Source organism: Gavia stellata, chromosome 18, assembly GCF_030936135.1.
Source record: "Gavia stellata isolate bGavSte3 chromosome 18, bGavSte3.hap2, whole genome shotgun sequence".
NCBI lineage: Eukaryota > Metazoa > Chordata > Aves > Gaviiformes > Gaviidae > Gavia > Gavia stellata.
Window position 1 is genome coordinate 19,652,948 of NC_082611.1, and position 17,896 is coordinate 19,670,843.

The 17,896-nt window shown below is 48.4% G+C and overlaps 1 protein-coding gene across 2 annotated transcripts; it reads left to right on the forward strand.

Moving 5' to 3' along the window:
• Positions 1 to 2,943: 2,943 nt before the first annotated feature.
• ROGDI (rogdi atypical leucine zipper) lies at positions 2,944 to 17,458 on the forward strand. Of its 2 annotated transcripts, XR_009484346.1 has the most exons (12): positions 2,944 to 2,985; positions 5,293 to 5,364; positions 6,736 to 6,818; positions 7,669 to 7,723; positions 8,265 to 8,345; positions 12,390 to 12,485; positions 13,794 to 13,892; positions 14,382 to 14,495; positions 15,256 to 15,305; positions 15,849 to 15,975; positions 16,539 to 16,657; positions 17,238 to 17,458. XR_009484346.1 is itself a non-coding variant. In XM_059826378.1 (11 exons), exons 1-11 carry the CDS (start codon positions 2,944 to 2,946, stop codon positions 16,578 to 16,580), a joined length of 861 nt encoding a protein of 286 aa, XP_059682361.1. In that variant the 3' UTR covers positions 16,581 to 16,701. The 2 variants fall into 2 exon arrangements, 1 of the variants encoding a protein (XP_059682361.1); XM_059826378.1 differs by lacking the exon at positions 17,238 to 17,458 and having other exon boundaries at positions 16,539 to 16,701.
• Positions 17,459 to 17,896: the final 438 nt, after the last annotated feature.

Genomic DNA, 17,896 nt, shown 5'->3' on the forward strand with positions numbered 1-17,896 from the left:
TCTTCTTTTTCTAGGAACTTAATGGCTGTCTAGGGAATTTTTCCTGTGGGTTAGGATTTCTTACCAATCCTGCTTTCTGCAGCACGTGCATATGGTTCAGGGGCACCTTATTAAGAAACAGGGAACGTATCAGATAACTCATGAATCATGACATCTAATGCCTAATGCTGTAAATGTTACTTTGTTGAATATTTCACCTCCTGTGATCACTATTATTTGTGGGCTAATACTGTGTTATGCATTATGTCCTGTGGTGAACATCTCCTAGTAATAGATCTGTTAGACATCACTTTGCCCTTCTGTCAGTGGTATATGTGAACAATACTAGTTATACATACATGTTTCTTTGGCAGTGCAACTGTCATCCTGCATGTAGATATTCATATTAAAGGCACATATAGCTACCCAGGATAACCAGCCATTAGCCTGCTTTTGACACACTTGCGCTTCCCCCATCCAGAACAACTTGGCTATTAGCATCAGAAGTCCTTGGTTAAACACGCCGCAGTTAAGAAATCACTTCCATGAGTTGTGTATTGAGGGCACCTGGGGCAAATGGTGTTTTGGGGGGCAGGAGGTAGGACCACAGGTTTTGTAGTGTAAGAAATCTTTTGGGAGGAAGAGGGAGGTACTGTCTCGGGTCCAGTTGAGAGTGGAACTGTGCTGAGCCAGTGCAGCAGCGTCCCCGACCTGTCCCTGCGGAGGTCTCTCGGGCCAGAGTGAAGGTGAATAGGTCCGAGCAAAGGTAATGGAGGAGCTCCCTCTTTTATTTTATGGTGCCTCTGGATAGAGCAAGAATACAAAAGGAGCTCTCAAGTCCTGTGACCTGTATTTCATAGCGAATTCAAAGAACTATATTTGTGAGAGGGAGAACCGCTCCCTAGGCAACTCACTGCTGCAGGTTTTGTTTTCCAGAAATACTGTAGTTCTCAAAATGGAGATGGTGGTTTATGTGGGAGTGGCAGGTGCAGACTAGTTAAACACTGTAATTTATCCTGGGAAAGTCTGACTGCAGCTTTCTGGCGAGGTAGGTGGATGAGGAGTGGCTGGAGGGTGCGGTGCTGCCCCGCCGGCTGTACAATCACAGATGCGCCAGGGAGGAGCAGAAGGAGACCGAGAGCTCTGAAGGGGATGTGAAGTGAGGAGGAGGGATGGAAATGGTGAAAACCGGACTGTTTCAGATGCCGTTTGAGGTTGACTCGTGTCAGTCTCACTCTGATTCTTGTATTTATGTCTGTAGCCTCTGAACATGGATCTTAATCTGTTCCTAGGCCTGAGATTTGGGGGAGGGAAGGGGGGGAAGCTGTGGATTGAGAGATGCTCTAATAAAACTGGCTAGTCAATGTTGTCTTAATATTGTTGACAATTCTGTAAAGTTCCTTTTTATGAGGATTTCTGTTTTAGCAATTTGCTTTTTTTTGACTCCCTCCTTTTTAAAGAGAAAATGTGACACTTGTGAAAAGCTTGTAAGAAAAGCAGTTTCTTTTTTCCTCCATGATAGATCCTATAGTTAATTAAGGTTGTGAATTTTTATTTTTTTGCCTTGTTTTTAATTAACGTTTGTCATTCAGAATAGGATGTGTGAAAATGTTTAAATGGCAAAACAAAAAGATTTTTTTGTGCAATTAACAAAGCTACTGGCAAAAAGAATAAAACCTTTCTTGGTAACACAATGTTCTTGTGGCAGTTTCTAAAGCCTATCAAACCTGTACTGTGGCACTGAAGAAATATGTGCGTTCCTCAAAACATTCAAAAATCAGAGTCGCTGAAAAAGAGCAGTATGCCTGAGGGCATTTTGGTCATTGCAGAAGCCTCATCTTGTCGGTGAGGCACCACGAAAGGATGAATTTGGATAAATTCCAGCCTCGGTGTGCAGAGGACTGTGTGCATCTGGACTGAGAGGAGGATGAAGGCTTAGTTTTAAAGCGAAGAATGCTGAGAGATGGAGGTCCAGGAGCTTTTTGGTGTTGGTGTCGCCTTGTGTTGTCTAAGCGTTGGGAGCCTGCTAGCCCAATTGCTCTCTCTGGAGTATCCTTCCTTCTAGCGTTCGGGGTTTTTTGAGCACTAACTCAGCAGTGAGTGGGGTTTTCCAAGGCAAGATCCCTTAATTGACGTGTTTGCCAGCTCCAGAATATTGCTTTTTGATGATCCAGGCAGCGGTTGCTGTCGAATAGCAGTAGATGTTCATGCACTGAGGCGGAAGGGGCCAGAACTGACGGATGGTGTGCTTTAGTTAGAATGAGTTACAGGTGCTAAAGTAAGGAAAAACTCAGCACTGTGATTAAAAGCCATGCAGAAAGTGATGATGGAGCAAGGCCACGGCGTCGGAGTTGTGCTCGCAGCAGAACCTGGCACTGGTGGAACCATTCCCTGCTCTGTGAACGCGTTCCCGTCCAGAACCCGCCGTGCTGATGCGGTGAAGAAGATGATGCTGTTCAGCTGGAGAAGATGATGCTGGGTTGGCCGCTTCTCGCCTGCAGTATATCCAGCGTGAAAAGGAATGCAGAGACTTCAGTGCCGGTATAAATTCATTTCAATTCCAAAGTTTTGAGAAGAAACGGATGAGACTTCCCCCTCTTCACCCGTTCTTCAGGATTCTTTAACCTGTAGCTCGCTTTTATCTTCGCCGGTATGCAGTCACCTGCGGCGGTGAGCGGTGCAGCTCAAAACCCCGCTGTGGCCGCAATCGCAGCGGGCTGGGGGCGTTTGAGGGGCGGCCCCGAGCGCTCCCCGCGGCCCCGGGCGCGGCCCCGGCCTCTCGCCCTTCCTCCGCCCGGCGTCGCGCCTTCCTGGCACCGCCCTCGCCACGCCCCCCTCGCGAAGGGCGGCCGGTGCTGCCCAATCAGACGCTGTCTCGGCCGCGTTGCCGGGCAGAGGCCGTGCCGCCGAGGGCGGGGCCGGTAGCCGACTGGGGCGGGGCGAGGGGGCGGGGCCGGCGGCGGGATGGCGGCGGCGATGGCGAGCGCGGCGGAGCGGGCGGTGCTGGTGAGTCAGGAGGGGCGAGGCGGGCGGAGGGCTCGCCGTTGCCGTGGCAACCGGCCCGGCCCCGGGCGGGGGCGGCCCTACCGGGACCCCCTCAGGCCCCTTCCGGGTGGGGGGGGGTCGCACGCCGCCGCTGGCCCCGGGCCCGGCCGGCGAGGCCCTTCCCTGCCCGGGCTGAGGCGCGCTGTGAGGGCCGCCCGCGCACCGCTGCGGGGGCCGTGCCTCGGTGGCCGGGGGCTTTCGGGCCGGCCCCGGGTTCCGTTGCCCTGCTGCCCTCGGGCCCGCGGCCAGCGGCAGGCCGTGGCCTCCTCCAGATTCCCCCTTTCCTTGCCTTGGCCTGCGCCTTGGCGGTCTCCCCCTGAGCAGTACGAGTGTGGGGCGCGGTTGACGCCACCTCATGCGTTGGCCTCGGGTGAGTCCCGGGGCCCGGTCAGGGCCGGGGGCAGCCGGGCTCACGGTAAACAACGAAATGCGTTACATGACCTTGATCTCTTCATAGTCGGTCCAACGCGCGGCTCGATGGAAGACCCGACCTAGCAAACAGCAGGCAGGCATGTCAAAGCAGCCTTACTGACTTGGTGAAGGTGGGAAGGCCGTAGACCAGCTGACATTGCAGACAACTCCGGGGACATGAGCTTCAAGAAGTAGTGCAAACTTCCTATCGAGGGAGGGAATTCTAGAGATGCATCTGGGCTAGGCGGAAAGCCGCATGTGAAAACCGGATTTTTCTAAAGTTAATGTGATTTGGAATGATGTGACTAGCGTTCCCCAGAAATACAGATGTGTAGTGCACAGAGATGGTGAATGAACTTGACTTTGAAAGTAACACCGGGGCGGGGGGGGGAAGGTCTTTTGCTGTCACTAGGGTGAGGGAAGACACCAAGGATGATTTGAAGTAGAAACATCTGCGTGGCAACAGAGAGGTGGTGGAGGCACTAAAGGTGTCTGCTTTACCTACGTGATTTCTGTTCCTTTGGGAACCTGGAGGAGCGTAAGTGTTACAGAGAACAAAAGAGCAAGGAATCCAATATGTCAATACGATGCCCAGAAACCCAAACCAGGATTAAGTGGTGAAAGTCAGTGGTCCTGCACCCACACTGGTTCCAAGGATGACAGAGAATCCTACATAGTTTTGTTGCGTGTACCTGCTTTGGGTGAACGTTTGTTGAAATGAAACTGTCCTTGTCCTACTTTTTGTTCAGAAAACTCTTGCATAAGGTGATGACACATCAGGGAGTAGTTATTTCGTGTTTCTCATGGTGAACAGGAACTGTCTAGCGGAGAAACCACAGGCTTAAGTTTCTGAGTTGACCACACCTTTCCAATTTTTCTGTGGGCAGCCTGCTCAATTCATTCACTTCCAGTACTTTCCTCATGGAAAATTTCTCTTCTCTTACAAGGTAGCAAGTGTCAATCTCTTCTTTGTCCCTTGCTTGCTTCCATCCCCACTTCTCTGATGATCTTCTGCGTAGGGTCTTGTGGTTTAACAGGAATGCCTAGCTGTGGTTTGAGGATCTGCTTTATACAGGCTTCTCTGTAGCCGACAACTGATGGAGGCCTGAGGCGGTGTGTCATCAGATCTGAACTTGTTTGTTACTGAATTTGCCCAGATGACTGGGAGTCCTCAGCCTTTCTCTCCCCCCACCCACTTTTCAGTTTAGCTTGCTTTATTTTTAGGCTGCTCTTGCTTGGTAAAATGCCACTGGGGGGGAGGAGGAGCATTTTAGATTTTTGTCTTTGTTTCTCACCATCTAATTGGCAACAAACTTGTCCGCAAGTTGAGTTTGTTTTGCCCGTGATGGTAACTGGTAAGGGATCTCCCTGTCTTTATCTCAACCAGCGAGCTTTTCATCTTATTTCCTCCCCCCATCCTGTTGAGGAGGAGGAGTGGGAGAGGCTGGGTGGGTGTCTGGCAGCCGACTGGTCAAGGTCAGCCCACCCCAGCATCTTAAAAAGATGCCCCAGATTTTGAAGCAGCAGGATCTGTATTTTGCTCTGAAATTCACATCCCGTGCTGCCTGTTCTTTCCTAATTCTGTGATTATTGGTACAGTGATTTGTATAAATGCTGCTTTGTTAAACAAAGTCAAAACAAGAACGAGGACAATTCATTTGGCTGGGGCGGAGAAGTGGAGAGTAAGGCCTTTTGACAAACCAGGATGAAATCTTTTTTTTCTCCTACTAGAATGTGATTTAAACGGCATGGACATAGCAGTATACTTAGAACTTAAATAATTTTCATATGTGTCTGAGAGATTTATTTCCAGTGTTTGACTTCTAATGATTCCACCTCTATCTTTCCACAACATAGGAAGAAGAATTTAAATGGCTTTTACAAGAAGAGGTCCATGCTGTTTTGAAACAGCTGCAGGATATTTTGAAGGTAAGGTTCATTTGCTTCATCTGTTTTTTGTGTTGTGAGTTTGTTTGCTCTACCATGTGAGGAATGATGATAGATTTCCCCTGGAGGAAAAACTTGTTGGTAGAGGGTGCACTGAAAGGTCCATCACACATGTCCAGTGCTGTCCCAAGTGTTTCCTTGCCCCCTGGTCTCGAGGACTCACAATAAAGCTGATTTCCCCTAGATTGCTCTGTTCTTGACCCTCTTTGCTGCGAGAACTGCTTTGAAAAGGCACACGGAGGCAGCCAGACCTGTCTGCTAGGCATTTGCCTGAGATGTGAATATTTTCTGGAACAGACAGTCTGGATTTGCCTGTAACTGTCATGTGATGGTGGAAATGAGCACAATAGCCTTTAGCTGACAAGCTGCTACTTGTGCAGTAATTAGTAGCATGCACTCTCCTCATTCAAAACCATCCTTCCCTCAATATACCCACTTCTCTGCCGGTACCCACTCCTTTCAGAGGCGTGAAGTGTTTAGCTGAACCAGGCCTGCAGCACCTTTCACCAGCCTGAGTGCGGGCTGCCGTCTTCGACTCTTTCCAGGCAGCCAAGTGGTGAACTGGCCAGAGGGGACTGTGTTCCTGAGAGTTCACCTCTCTCCTGCTAGGTCAGTTTTCAACAGGCCCAGCCCCTTAACGCTCTGAGGTTTCGGTGGGGGTTAGCGGGTGATGCAAGAGCAGGGCCAAAAATGTGGAGGTGAGGGACGGGTGCCAGCAGAGGTAGGAGTGCTGTAGTGCGGAACCAGGACGTGAGTCAGTAGCAGGTGACAATAACCTGCATTATCTGTATGTATTGTATCCGTTTTGAAGAATTTGTAATAGTTTTAAGGGTGAAGTGTGATTAAAGGACAGTCACCAGCCGGTATAACCAGTCAGGAGGGCTGGTTTTCGCACCAGACTTTCCATGTGGGTAAGGGACCAGCGGTGCTTGCACTGTGCAGCCCGGGGCGGCAAGCGCGCTGAGAAAGGGGCAGCGCCATGGCGCCCAAGGTCATGCAGGGCCCAGCTGTGCAGAGTGCCACCCCTGCTGCGAACCGCTTGGCAACCCTTCTGGGCGCTGGCCGCCTCGCCATGGCTCCGGGGTGCAGAGCTGGAGCACGGGATTTCCGACGCCTTTTGCCATGAGCCACATGCACTGAGCCCTCTCCTGGGCTGCGCCTGTCCTGCAGGAGGATGAGGAAAAATCTGTTGCTCTGCTAGGTGGGTTGCAGGAGGCTTGCAAAGGTGACCGCTCCGCGTTTGGCCGCTTTCCAGTATCTGCGTTTCTGCTCTTGCCTTGTCTTTGTTCCCGGCTTGCGGTGCGCTGGGCCCAGGTGGACGCTCCAGCACTCACTGTGTCCTCTCTTGGGCAGGAGGCCTCTCAGCGGTTCGCCCTACCCACCAGTGGCTCGGGAGGAGCCGTCAAGCAGGAGAACTTTGTGCTGAGCACAGCGGGGTAAGTGGTCATGGCGGTCAGGGGGTCGCTGCTCCTCTGCCAGGCCGCTCCGGTGGGGGCTGCCGGCCCCGCTCCCGGCGGTGCCTGTGTTTGTGCCGGGGGCTTCCCTCGGTAGCAAAGGGCGCTGTTCCTTGAGGGTCTGCAGCAAAGGTCTCGGCGGCACCCCCAGAGCAAAGGGGTTTGCTTTAGTATGAGATTTTGCCTTAAGGAAAACAAACGAACAAACTCTCACGGCAGGTTAATGTAACAGTCTGTAGCCTTGTTCCAGGGGCTGCCTTAGCCAGACTTGCACTGTGTCCTACTGACACGGATAATATAGCCATGGATTCCCGACCGTGTGCTGGTGTGTTGCATCAGTGTGCGGCTGTTGGCACTTTTGCCAAGGGGCATTTCTCTGATTCTGGGTGCAGGAAGTCGCAGTTAAAAGACCTGAATTCTGCTCTGGGCCGGTGGGATTTGTAGCTTTCAGATCCCATGTGAACCATGTAGCACTCCAATGTCAGTAATTCACCTGATATCTTGTGTCTACTAGACCTGTTTATAACTGCAACCAAATTGTTGATAGGTAATACATGAAATGAGCATGGGATCAGAAATGAACGTAATGTTTTAGGCAGGGCAGTTAGGGTGAGGTGGCTCATAAATAATATGACAGCAGCTGGCCACAGGCCAAGAGCAGGGGACTTGAAAGTGTGTGTGGAGTTCATCTGCATCCCCCAGCTGACCCCTGGAAGGAGTGGAACTTGGCTAGCTACATGGGACAGGGAGGGGCGGTGTCAGGTTGGCAGTTTCGGTGGGTGCCTCTTGCCTCCTGTGACTTGTCTTGCCCAGATCTTTCTTCTCGTTCCAGCACAGACCAGGTGAAAGGTGTGTTGACACTGCAGGGAGATGCCTTGTGTCAAGCTGTGAGTACTTGCCGTGGCTCTTGCTTTGTACTACCATCAAGGGGTGAGAGTCATCCTTATTACATTTTGATGACCTCAAGGGAGAGGTCATCCTTATTATGCTTTACCAGTGATCAATAAGTATTCTTTGTCAGTCTTCCCTAATAGGCCTTAAATCCTTAACATTTCAGCAGCCGTTGAAATTTGTCAAGATCTGGCATCTAACCCCCCCTCTACACACACACACACTGTGGTGAGTGGTGGAGTGGACTATCAAGGGGATTCCTTGCCTTTACCGCCTTTGTTGTGTAATATCAAATTTCCTTGGGGGCCTTCTGAGATGAGGTCGTATGTCCTGCCTGGATCTGGATACACTAAATGCCTTTCAACTTACCCTTTGTATTGGCATCTTCCTGTGGGAGGACTGAGGTTCTGGCCATGCCACGACTGCTGAAAGCAGCTTGCCGAGATGGCCTGGGAGACTGAATGGAGCGGGACTGGCAGTTTTCATGTTCTGCATGTGGGGATTGCTTGCTCTCACATGTTTGTTTCTTTCTTCAAGGACATTAACCTGAAAATGCCCAGAAATAATCAGCTCCTGCACTTTGCCTTTCGGGAAGACAAGCAGTGGAAATTACAGCAGGTACTGTTAACTTTAGATGCCTGCCCCTCTGTAGCATCTGCGCCCTCCAAGCAATAGCTGTAGCCCCTCGCTTTCCGAGGGAGAAGGTTATGACCATCCCACATTAGCTCCAGTGGTAAAAGCTAATGGAGGAAAGAGGTGCAATTAAATTCAGTTATGGTGCTAGGAGAGAGAGGGGGGTTCTGCTTGTTCCTGAAACACCAGCAAGCTGAAGGCTGGCTGCATAGCAGTCATAATCCTTTAAAAGGGTGCCTGTGCAGTACTGGCCTTGTGTCTGCTTGTAAAACCCAGGGCAGCAGGGCAAAGAGCAACTTCAGAGGCTTTGAGCAGCTTGCTGTCATTCTCTTACGGAAGCATTTCTTTATGCTGAGAACAAATCTCACTGCATTGTGCTCGTGTAGCGTACCTGAGTTCCCTCAGTTAAGGAGTTAAGGGGATGTGGCTATCCAGAACGTTGAATCTCTTTCCCACCATTTTGCTGCGAGATAACTGATTTCAGGACCTGATTTTAGTGCCTGATCCTGAAGACACAGTTTCCCACAGGTACTTGGTCATAGCTGAGTAGGTTGGAGAAAGATGTATTCCATGTGCTTCACTGTGCCATGGCTCAGATTTTTCTAGGTGATCAGTGCATTTGGTATTGAGTGCAGTTTCCAACAGCTGCTTTGGCAGCTGAGTGAAAGCTCTACCTGGTAACTTCGTAGAAATCTAGAAAATGGTGTGCTTGAAATGTTAATGCCAAACTCGACTGAGTTTATTTATGCCTTGCAATAAAGCAAGGAAGTTTTTGTGATAACGCTCAGCCGGGCATCCTATTTTGTGGCTGTTTTGTACAGCTGCCTGGTTGATAGGCTCCTACGAGCTTTTATGGAGAACACCTTCCTTTATTTACTTGCAAGAGTTTTGTGTTCCAATGTTCAGCTGTGGAATGTGAGTGCCTAAAGGAGCCTGTGCAGAAGCATTTACAGTGATTATGTGGAGACCTTTGTCCTGTCTGAATTAAAAATTAGCATCTCGAAGTATTGTGAGTTTCTTATCTTAGTGAGTGGTGCCAGCTGGAGTTTTGTTTCTCTGTGCAAAGTAAAGTAATCGGTAAGAAATTGTAGTATAGGCACGTTTTTGAGGAACACAGGTGCAGGCACACAAGTTTTGAGGAACTTGATTAGAAAACAGAGCAAAATCAAGGGGGAATAGGAATGAAGCAAATTCTTAAAGTAGCAGGATTGGCGTTGCTGGGTTGGGTAACACTGCCAGGGTAACTTAGGTTGCTTGAAAGCATCTGGGAGATGTAAAGGCTGGAGGTGGTGATGTTTGGAGATGCCATAGCCCGAGTATGCGCAGAGTCTCTCTGCAGTCTGATAGTGGACTTTGTCATAATGACAAAGGATGAGGGAAAGGCTGAGGTACTTAATGCCTCCTTTGCCTCAGTCTTTAATAGTAAGAGCAGTTGTTCTCCGGGTACCCAGCCCCCTGAGACGGAAGATAGGGACGGGGAGCAGAATGAAGCCCCCACAATCCAAGGGGAAATGGTTAGTGACCTGCTACACCACTTAGACACCCACAAGCCTATGGGACCGGATGGGATCCACCCAAGGGTACTGAGGGAGCTGGCGGAAGTGCTCACCAAGCCACTTTCCATCGTCTACCAGCAGTCGTGGCTAACCGGGGAGGTCCCAGGAGACTGGAACATCTTTCTTATGAGGAAAGACTGAGGGACTTGGGTCTTTTTAGTCTGGAGAAGAGAAGACTGAGGGGGGATCTTATTAATGCTTACTGAAGGGATGGGTGCCAGGAGGATGGGGCCACTCTTTTTTCATGGTGCCCAGTGACAGGACAAGAGGTAACGGGCACAAACTTGGTCATAGGAAGTTCCATCTAAACATGAAGAGGAACTTCTTTCCTTTGAGGGTGGCAGAGCGCTGGAACAGGCTGCCCAGAGAGGTTGCGGAGTCTCCTTCCCTGGAGATATTCAAAACTCGCCTGGACGCCTTCCTGTGCCATCTGCTCTGGGTGAACCTGCTCTGGCAGGGGGGTTGGACTAGATGATCTCCAGAATTCCCTTCCAACCCCTGTCATTCTGTGATTCTGTGAAATGTGATGCCCATCTTCAAGAAGGGCTGGAAAGAGGATCCGGGGAACTACAGGCCTGTCAGCTTGAGCTCGGTGCTGGGAAGATTATGGAGCAGATCATCTTGAGTGCCATCATGCAGCATGTACAGGACAACCAGGCGATCAGGCCCAGTCAGCATGGGTTTATGAAAGGCAGGTCCTGCCTGACTAACCTGATCTCCTTCTCTGACAAGGTGACCTGCTTAGTGGACGAGGGAAAGGCTGTGGATGTTGTCGACCTAGCCTTTAGTAAAGCCTTTGACATCGTTTCCCACAGCATTCTCCTGGAGAAACTGGCTGCTCATGGCTTGGATGGGCACACTCTTCACTGGGTAAAAAACTGGCTGGATGGCCGGGCCCAAAGGGTTGTGGTGAATGGAGTTAAATCCAGTTGGCGGCCGGTCACAAGTGGTGTCCCTCAGGGCTCGGTATTGGGGCCGGTCTTGTTTAGTATCTTTATCAATGATCTGGACAAGGGGATCGAGTGCACCCTCAGTAAGTTTGCAGACGAAGTTTGAAGAGGCTGGGGGGAGACTTTATTGCTCTCTACAACTACCTGAAAGGGTGTTGTGGTGAGGTGGGTGTTGGTATCTTCTCCCAAGTGACAAGTGATAGGACAAGAGGAAATGGCCTCAAGTTGCACCAGGGGAGATTTAGATTGGATATTAGGAAAAACTTTTTCACTGAAAGGGTTGTCAGACGCTGGAACAGGCTGCCCAGGGAGGTGGTGGAGTCACCATCCCTGGAGGTATTTAAAAGACATGTGGATGAGGCGCTTAGGGACGTGGTTCAGTGGTGGACTTGGCAGTATTAGGTTTACGGTTGGACTTGATGATGGTAAAGGTCTTTTCCAACCTAAACAATTCTATGATTCTATCTCTCTCTTCTCTCTGTAGCCTCCAGTGCCTTGTGCTTTCTAAGAGCAGGGCTGTTCTGTGATCCCTGAGCTCTGGGTGAGAAGGAACCAGTGGCCAGATCTATGCCAGGGAAGCCTCTACAAGGCTGAGTTGGGATCTGGGGTTGCTGAGGAGCAGTGTAAATGTATCAAACTACAAATATCCCAAGCTGTGTTATCCGTCTCCCAACAGCCACCTCTCATACAGGCTTCCCTGCTTACCTTTTCCATTTATTGCACCCTCTGATTTACCCCTTTCCTTTTTTTCAATTTTCCTGCTGCTGCCTGGAACTGAACACAATTCACTTTCTCCCAGGGCCATTTTCTTCTTCCTCTGGTTTGTACTCACTCCCATGAAAGCACTGGGATACACCTATCGACCTTGCTTTGATAATTGTCTCCTGAGTGTAAGCGGTCTTGCTTGCGAGGGGCTTGAGCTAGCTCTGTCCTGAGTCTGGTCAAGTTCCACACAAGTGGCGTCATGGCAGCTTCTTGATACTGGAGATAACTCTCAACCCCAACAGTTATAGTTTAGAAGGACTCTGGAATACTGCTGGAGCCACTACATTAGAAATCAGTGTTTGCTGCTCATTGCTGCTGTTGGTGTAATTTACATCATTGGTTTTAGCTCTAATAGTTCCTAAGGAAGAAATCATTATTCATGTTGCTAGACCTGACTGCCATACGTCATCAAGAGTGTGAATTCCTACCTGAACAGTCATGATCAGAGGTCTTCCAGGATGAGAGTGCCAGGATGCCACTGTTCCTTCAGGGCAGCAGCAATGTTTTTATTGACAATCCAGGTTGTAGCTATCAGACTGTTTTGCATCTGCAGTCCTTGAGTGAAGAACCCAATAAAACATCTGGGCAGCAGTGGTAGATTTGTCTTAGCAAGTGTCTGGTACTCAGAGAAAAATGGCCTTAACATTTGAGAAGTCATCGTTTTCTTAGGGCCAGCGAGGTAATCAGGGAAACCTCTGCTTCCTGGTGTGTATTACAGAGAGTGTTTCTTTAATAGGGCTGCATTTGTACCTTTGCAGATCCAGGATGCTAGAAACCATGTTAACCAAGCCATTTACCTGCTTATGAACAGAGATGTAAGCTACAAGTTCAAAACAGGCTCGGAGGTTCTCAAGGTGAGGAGAAAGCTCTCTCTACTTGGGTAGGAACGTGCATTTTTCTTCCCTTCATTTGTTGTTTTAAACACAGTTAATGCACATTACTGTCTTGACTCTCTTACTGGAAATGGATTCCCCAGTTGTACCCATATGTACCTGTGTCAAAGAGTATCTATGTGACCGCATATTTGGTAGGTATCTACACCAGTTTAGCATCAGTAACAGGGTTGTACACCATTGTGGATGGTAATCTGAGCAGTCGGTGCCCTGTTGTGCAGCAATGATATTCTGGGAGCATGTGCCTTGATCTTTTTTGGATGATGTGGTTACACAGCTCATGCTCTTCCCTGTCAGTCATTGCTTTTGGCAAGAGAAGAAATGAGGCAGTCATCAGCAAACAAAAGATTGCACTTAGTACTCCTGATTTACTGATGATTTGAAAGTGACTTCTCACTTGCTAATAGTAGTTGATGTGGTCTGATACAGACCAGCTGCTGCGTGGCAATGAAGCTCAGCCCTCTGCCTGGAAATGCTCTCTGAAGTTACCAGAGTTTCTACTTCCACATTAGAATCCATCACAATATCAAACATGAGAAAGCTCAACCTTTTTAGTCTCCACATGGGCAAGGGCTGCTAATAGGAAGAAGCTAGGCAATAAAACTATTTCCTTTTTACTTTTGGGTGGAAGTAGCAGAGAGAAATCAGTCATAATATAAAATGCCTTCATCTTAGCAGTCGTGAGCTCTATAACAGACATACGTTGCTTCCCACTTTTTTTCTGGAAAAAGGAAGTCTGCCTGAACAGCCTTTGAACTGTGGTTTCTGGTAGGACTGGACTCATAACGAGCTGGTTCTTTTCTCTAGTGCCCTAGCTCATAGATGGTTATGAACGGGGTCAGGGGGGGCATTCCGCAGTTGTTGTACCCGTGATGTGGGAATGGGGAGAACTAGAACACAGCTTGTTGTTTTTCCTTGGTGCCTGCTCTTCAGAAGAGCTGATGATGTTTGTCCATGCTTCTGTGGCATCAGTAATTGATCTCATGTTCTCTTCTTATTCTTCTAATGAATAGCTGTTCTCTCTTCAGTCCCTGGTGTTAAACACTCCTGGCCTGTCTCGCAAGTGGCTATGACGGTGGTAACAGTTAGACTGCATTTATGTGGGAGCCACCACTTCCCAATAAGTCCCTGAATTCCTGGAAGGTCAAGGCGGGGGGGGTGGGGGTGGTTGTTGTTGTAACACTTGCAAAAGGCTGTAGGGTTCTGCAGCACACTATCCAGAGCTGTCCAAGATCGCTACTCAGCAGTGTACTGTACGTTATTTTATAGCTTATGGATGCTGTGATGTTACAGCTCTCAAGAGCCCGAAATAGGCTTACCACTCCAGCCACTCTGACTCTACCGGAGATTGCCTCCAGTGGTCTCACAGTAAGTATGTGGTGCTCTAGATCTCCATACAGCCTGGCAGCATGCAACAGTTAGTATATTGTGCTGCATCCTGGTGGAAGTGGATTTCTGAAGTGTCTCCTGAGGCAGCAAGAGAGAGCCGAAGTAGGTGCAAATCCTGAGCATTTTTAGCTGCTCTGTATCTTCCTGTGGGAAAGCAGATGACTTGGGCATGAGGACTCTGGTTCTCAGAGAGTAAGTTCTGTTCTCTGCCCAGGAATCTTGTCCAGGGATGATTTGCCCTTGTGAACACTGCTCCATCCTCTTTTGCCACCATCGTGCACACACCGTTTGATCAAGTGCAGCAAGAGGAACAACCATTGCCTGCAAGCTGCTCAGTCTTTTGTTTCTTTTCTACTGTCACTCTCACTATGGGGTAACTGTAGTATGGCTTAGAAAAAGGTAGTGATTTCCCAGCATTAGAAATAATGGTCCTTTCACTGACAAAGAAACTACTTATTTTCTCACCAGAAAATGTTCACACCTGCTCTGCCTCCAGACATCCTTGTGAATTTCTATATTAACCTGAATAAGCTGTGCCTGACTGTCTACCAACTCCATGTGCTGCAGCCCAGCACAACCAAGGTGATGCCTACTATCTCTTGAGCCTTGTTTATTTACCTCTCTCCCTATGTCCCACTGTGAGGAGATCACACTGCTACATGGTGCAATGTTATATGCATAAGATAATGCAGAAATGACTCTAACTGGTTTTAAGTGTCTGTGTTTAGATCTGCTGCAGACAGAACACTGGCTCTAAATCTAGTTTGGGGCTTGGCCACTTAGCCCAGAAGAAAATACCAGTGCTCTGGAGAAAGTCAGTAACTATTTTTGCCAAGTAATGCTTTATCTTACAGTATAGTTTGATAATTTTGCATAATTTTGGAAGGGAATAATTGTATTAATGCAGTTTACATCGAAGTAGCATCTTGGGTTTTCTGAATGGAGTTTTGATAGATACTTTTCTGCTTCACCTGTTGCATTTGGGTCAGCTTGATGTCCTGTAAAAACAGAATTAAACTCTTAAGCTTTATGAAATGCAGTCCTTCCATAAGGATATTTTTCCTAAAATCTATCTTTTGTTTTTCTTCTGGATCGTCTCATCTTATTTTTGTGGTGCTAAAATTTTGGAGCTAAGTTGGACTCAGCCACTGTGTAGAACTTTTTCATGAGGGAGCAGGAGGTGATCAAATGACATGGATTCCATATGAATGGTGTATTCAGGCAGATACAGTACAGGCATTTCTTGATGTCAGGCTACTGAAAGTGCAAACCTTAAAAATCCTCCTTCTGAGTGGTTTGTTTACTGCATCGAAATCCTAATGACCTTTTCCTTCTCCTCTAGAACTTCAAGCCTGCTGGAGGGTCCATTTTACACAACCCTGGAGCCATGTTGTAAGTACAGTCACTACAAGGGCTGTGTAACAGGTGTAGGAGTATGCTGAGGATGAGATCCAAATGGCTGTACGCAGTTTTGATTATAACATCTGTTAAGTGGAGAAGCTGGACTGAGTCACTTGCTGTGGCTGTGCCTGTTAATGCACAGGTGCCCATAATAGTGTTTCTTTAATGACTTGGTCATAAAGACCCAAAGATGTGGCTTTTCAGGATACACCCACCCATATAGTGCCATGAGTTTGTCTAGAGATGAGAGTTGTCAACCAAAACGAACATCAGGTTATTGGCATTGCCATCTGCATTTCCTGCCTTTGTGCCTCTCTGAAAAGTGGTAGAGTTTCTACCTTAACCCTGTTAGATTTAGCTTAACTCTAAATCTGATCAGAGGCAGACTGAGAGTTTGCATTCTATAATTTTACCAGGTGCTGTTTTAAATGTAGTAGAAACCATAGTGATCTCTTCTGTGAGAATGGAGGACAGTTGAGTTTTGTGTTCTGTGCTGTTGTGTGTGAAGCTGTGCTCTTTTTTCCCCCATTCCAGCGAGTTTGGCAACCAGCGATATGAAGTCAGCCATGTCCATAAAGTGGAATGTGTTGTACCATGGTTGAACGATGCCCTTGTCTTCTTCACAGTTTCACTGCAGCTTTGCCAGCAATTGAAGGACAAGGTAATGGCCTTAGAGAAGGGGCTTTGTTTTTAACTCTGGATTTTGAGAGCACCTCAGATCTCCTACAAATCTGATGTGATGTTATTCTGTAAAACTTACATAAAAACTGAAAACAAGCCATGAGTCAATGCTGTGGAGCCAGGGAGCTGGCTGGCACTGCCTAGCAGATAGCCAGCTGGGATAAGTGTAGTAGTGTGGCAGATGTGTTTGCTGAACTAGTGATTAGATGGAGAGGAGCAGGTAGACACTTTTGTGTTCTCAGTCATGAGCTGGATGTGAGGAAATGCCAGGGTGCTGGAGAGGAGGCATGGAGACCTCAGCAAACTAGATTCCAGTAGACCAATGTTCAGTTCCAGCTCTGCAGCTGACCTGGCTGCCACCTTGAGCAAGTAACTTTGTGCTCCAAGCCTCTTCAGTGACGACAGCAGCAAATCTACCTTTCTGCAGTGCAGTGCTGGAGTGCGTAATGCTGTAAAGCTCAATCTTCACGCACACATTATATGCTCTTTTTTCTATGGCCCAAGGGATACAGGAACTTACCTGCTTTTCTTCTTGCTTTCCAGATCTCTGTTTTCTCCAGTTACTGGAACTACAGGCCATATTAATTATCTGTGGAGTGTCCGAGCCCTTACAGTACTTCCAGTGTCTCCCTGTTTGTTTTCGACATGCCAGCTGAGTCCAGGTCAGCCTGAGGAGTGTCGTGGTTCACTACCATGTGGCCCTCCATAGGGTAGGGTCAGTGTATCCAGACACGACTTTAGTAGCCTTGTCTGGGACTGCTGCATAAGCAGGGCACCGAGCAATGCTGTGTGGTTGGTGGCAGCTTCCACCTGTCTTTGTTCTCATGTGGGTTGTGTGGTTTACACTTTCCAAGCCTCTGATGAATTACACTAGTCCATTACAAGGAATGGGGAGCTGTGGACCACTCTCACTAACTGTATTTGCACACAGTGCTGTAACTAACTGCTGGACTGTAAGCTGGCTGGGAAGGGATGAAGACAGACTAATTTAACGCACCACAAAAAATGTAGGGCATGCTGCTCCACGTAGTGAAATATGTTGCTATGATCTGGTCCAGCTGTGGTTATGACCAGCCCTGAGCTTTTCCCTCTCCTATCTGTTCTGTCTGTGCCCATGTTACTGATTCCCCATTGGGGATATTCTTACTTGCTGCTGTTTGAACTCTTTTTTTCCCTGGCATCAATGTGATAATATATTTTTTTTTCCCTAAGCCCTAGTTGGGCCAATTGGTTTTTTTCCAGGTTTAGTATCTTGTTTTCACTGCCAGCCTTTGGAGCTGCCTCGGTACCTTGAGCACAGCTGTGCAGTCTCACATCCTGTCATTAAATCCAAAGTGAGTACCTCGTTGTTACTACAATTTGCTGCCTACCTATGGATGCTACAGTATGTAACTCATTCCTCTAGCATTGATAACTGTGAAATAAAGATCCTCAGACCTGCCATGCTCCTGTGGGCTGTCAGTGCTGAGAATGAAAGAGTATCAAAGATTATGTGCTCTCTTACAAGTGAGTGGCTGTTCTTAGTTATGTATGCTGGATTACTGTTTGCCTTACTGGGAGGAGGGTAGTGGTCTCTGAGGGCAGAGCTGGGCAGCTCTTTGAAGGCTGGGCCTGGTTTGTGTAGGCTCAGCCCAGTGCTGTCTGACACCCGAGTACTACCTGAAGTACTTTTCCAAACTTCCTTTGAGGGTGATGTTTGGAAGAGGCTGTAGGTACTGAGAGTGGGTTGGGTTGGCTCATGGAGCTGGCTGTCAAGTGACGAGGAAGCATCACCTGTTTCCTGCTTGGCTCCAGCTAGCCCTGTCCAGCTTGTGTTTCTGGTGGCGTTCCTCACTTGGAGTACCTTACTTAGGAGCCTACGTGTGTGCTGAGGTGAAGACTGCAGGCTCACCGGTGTTCCT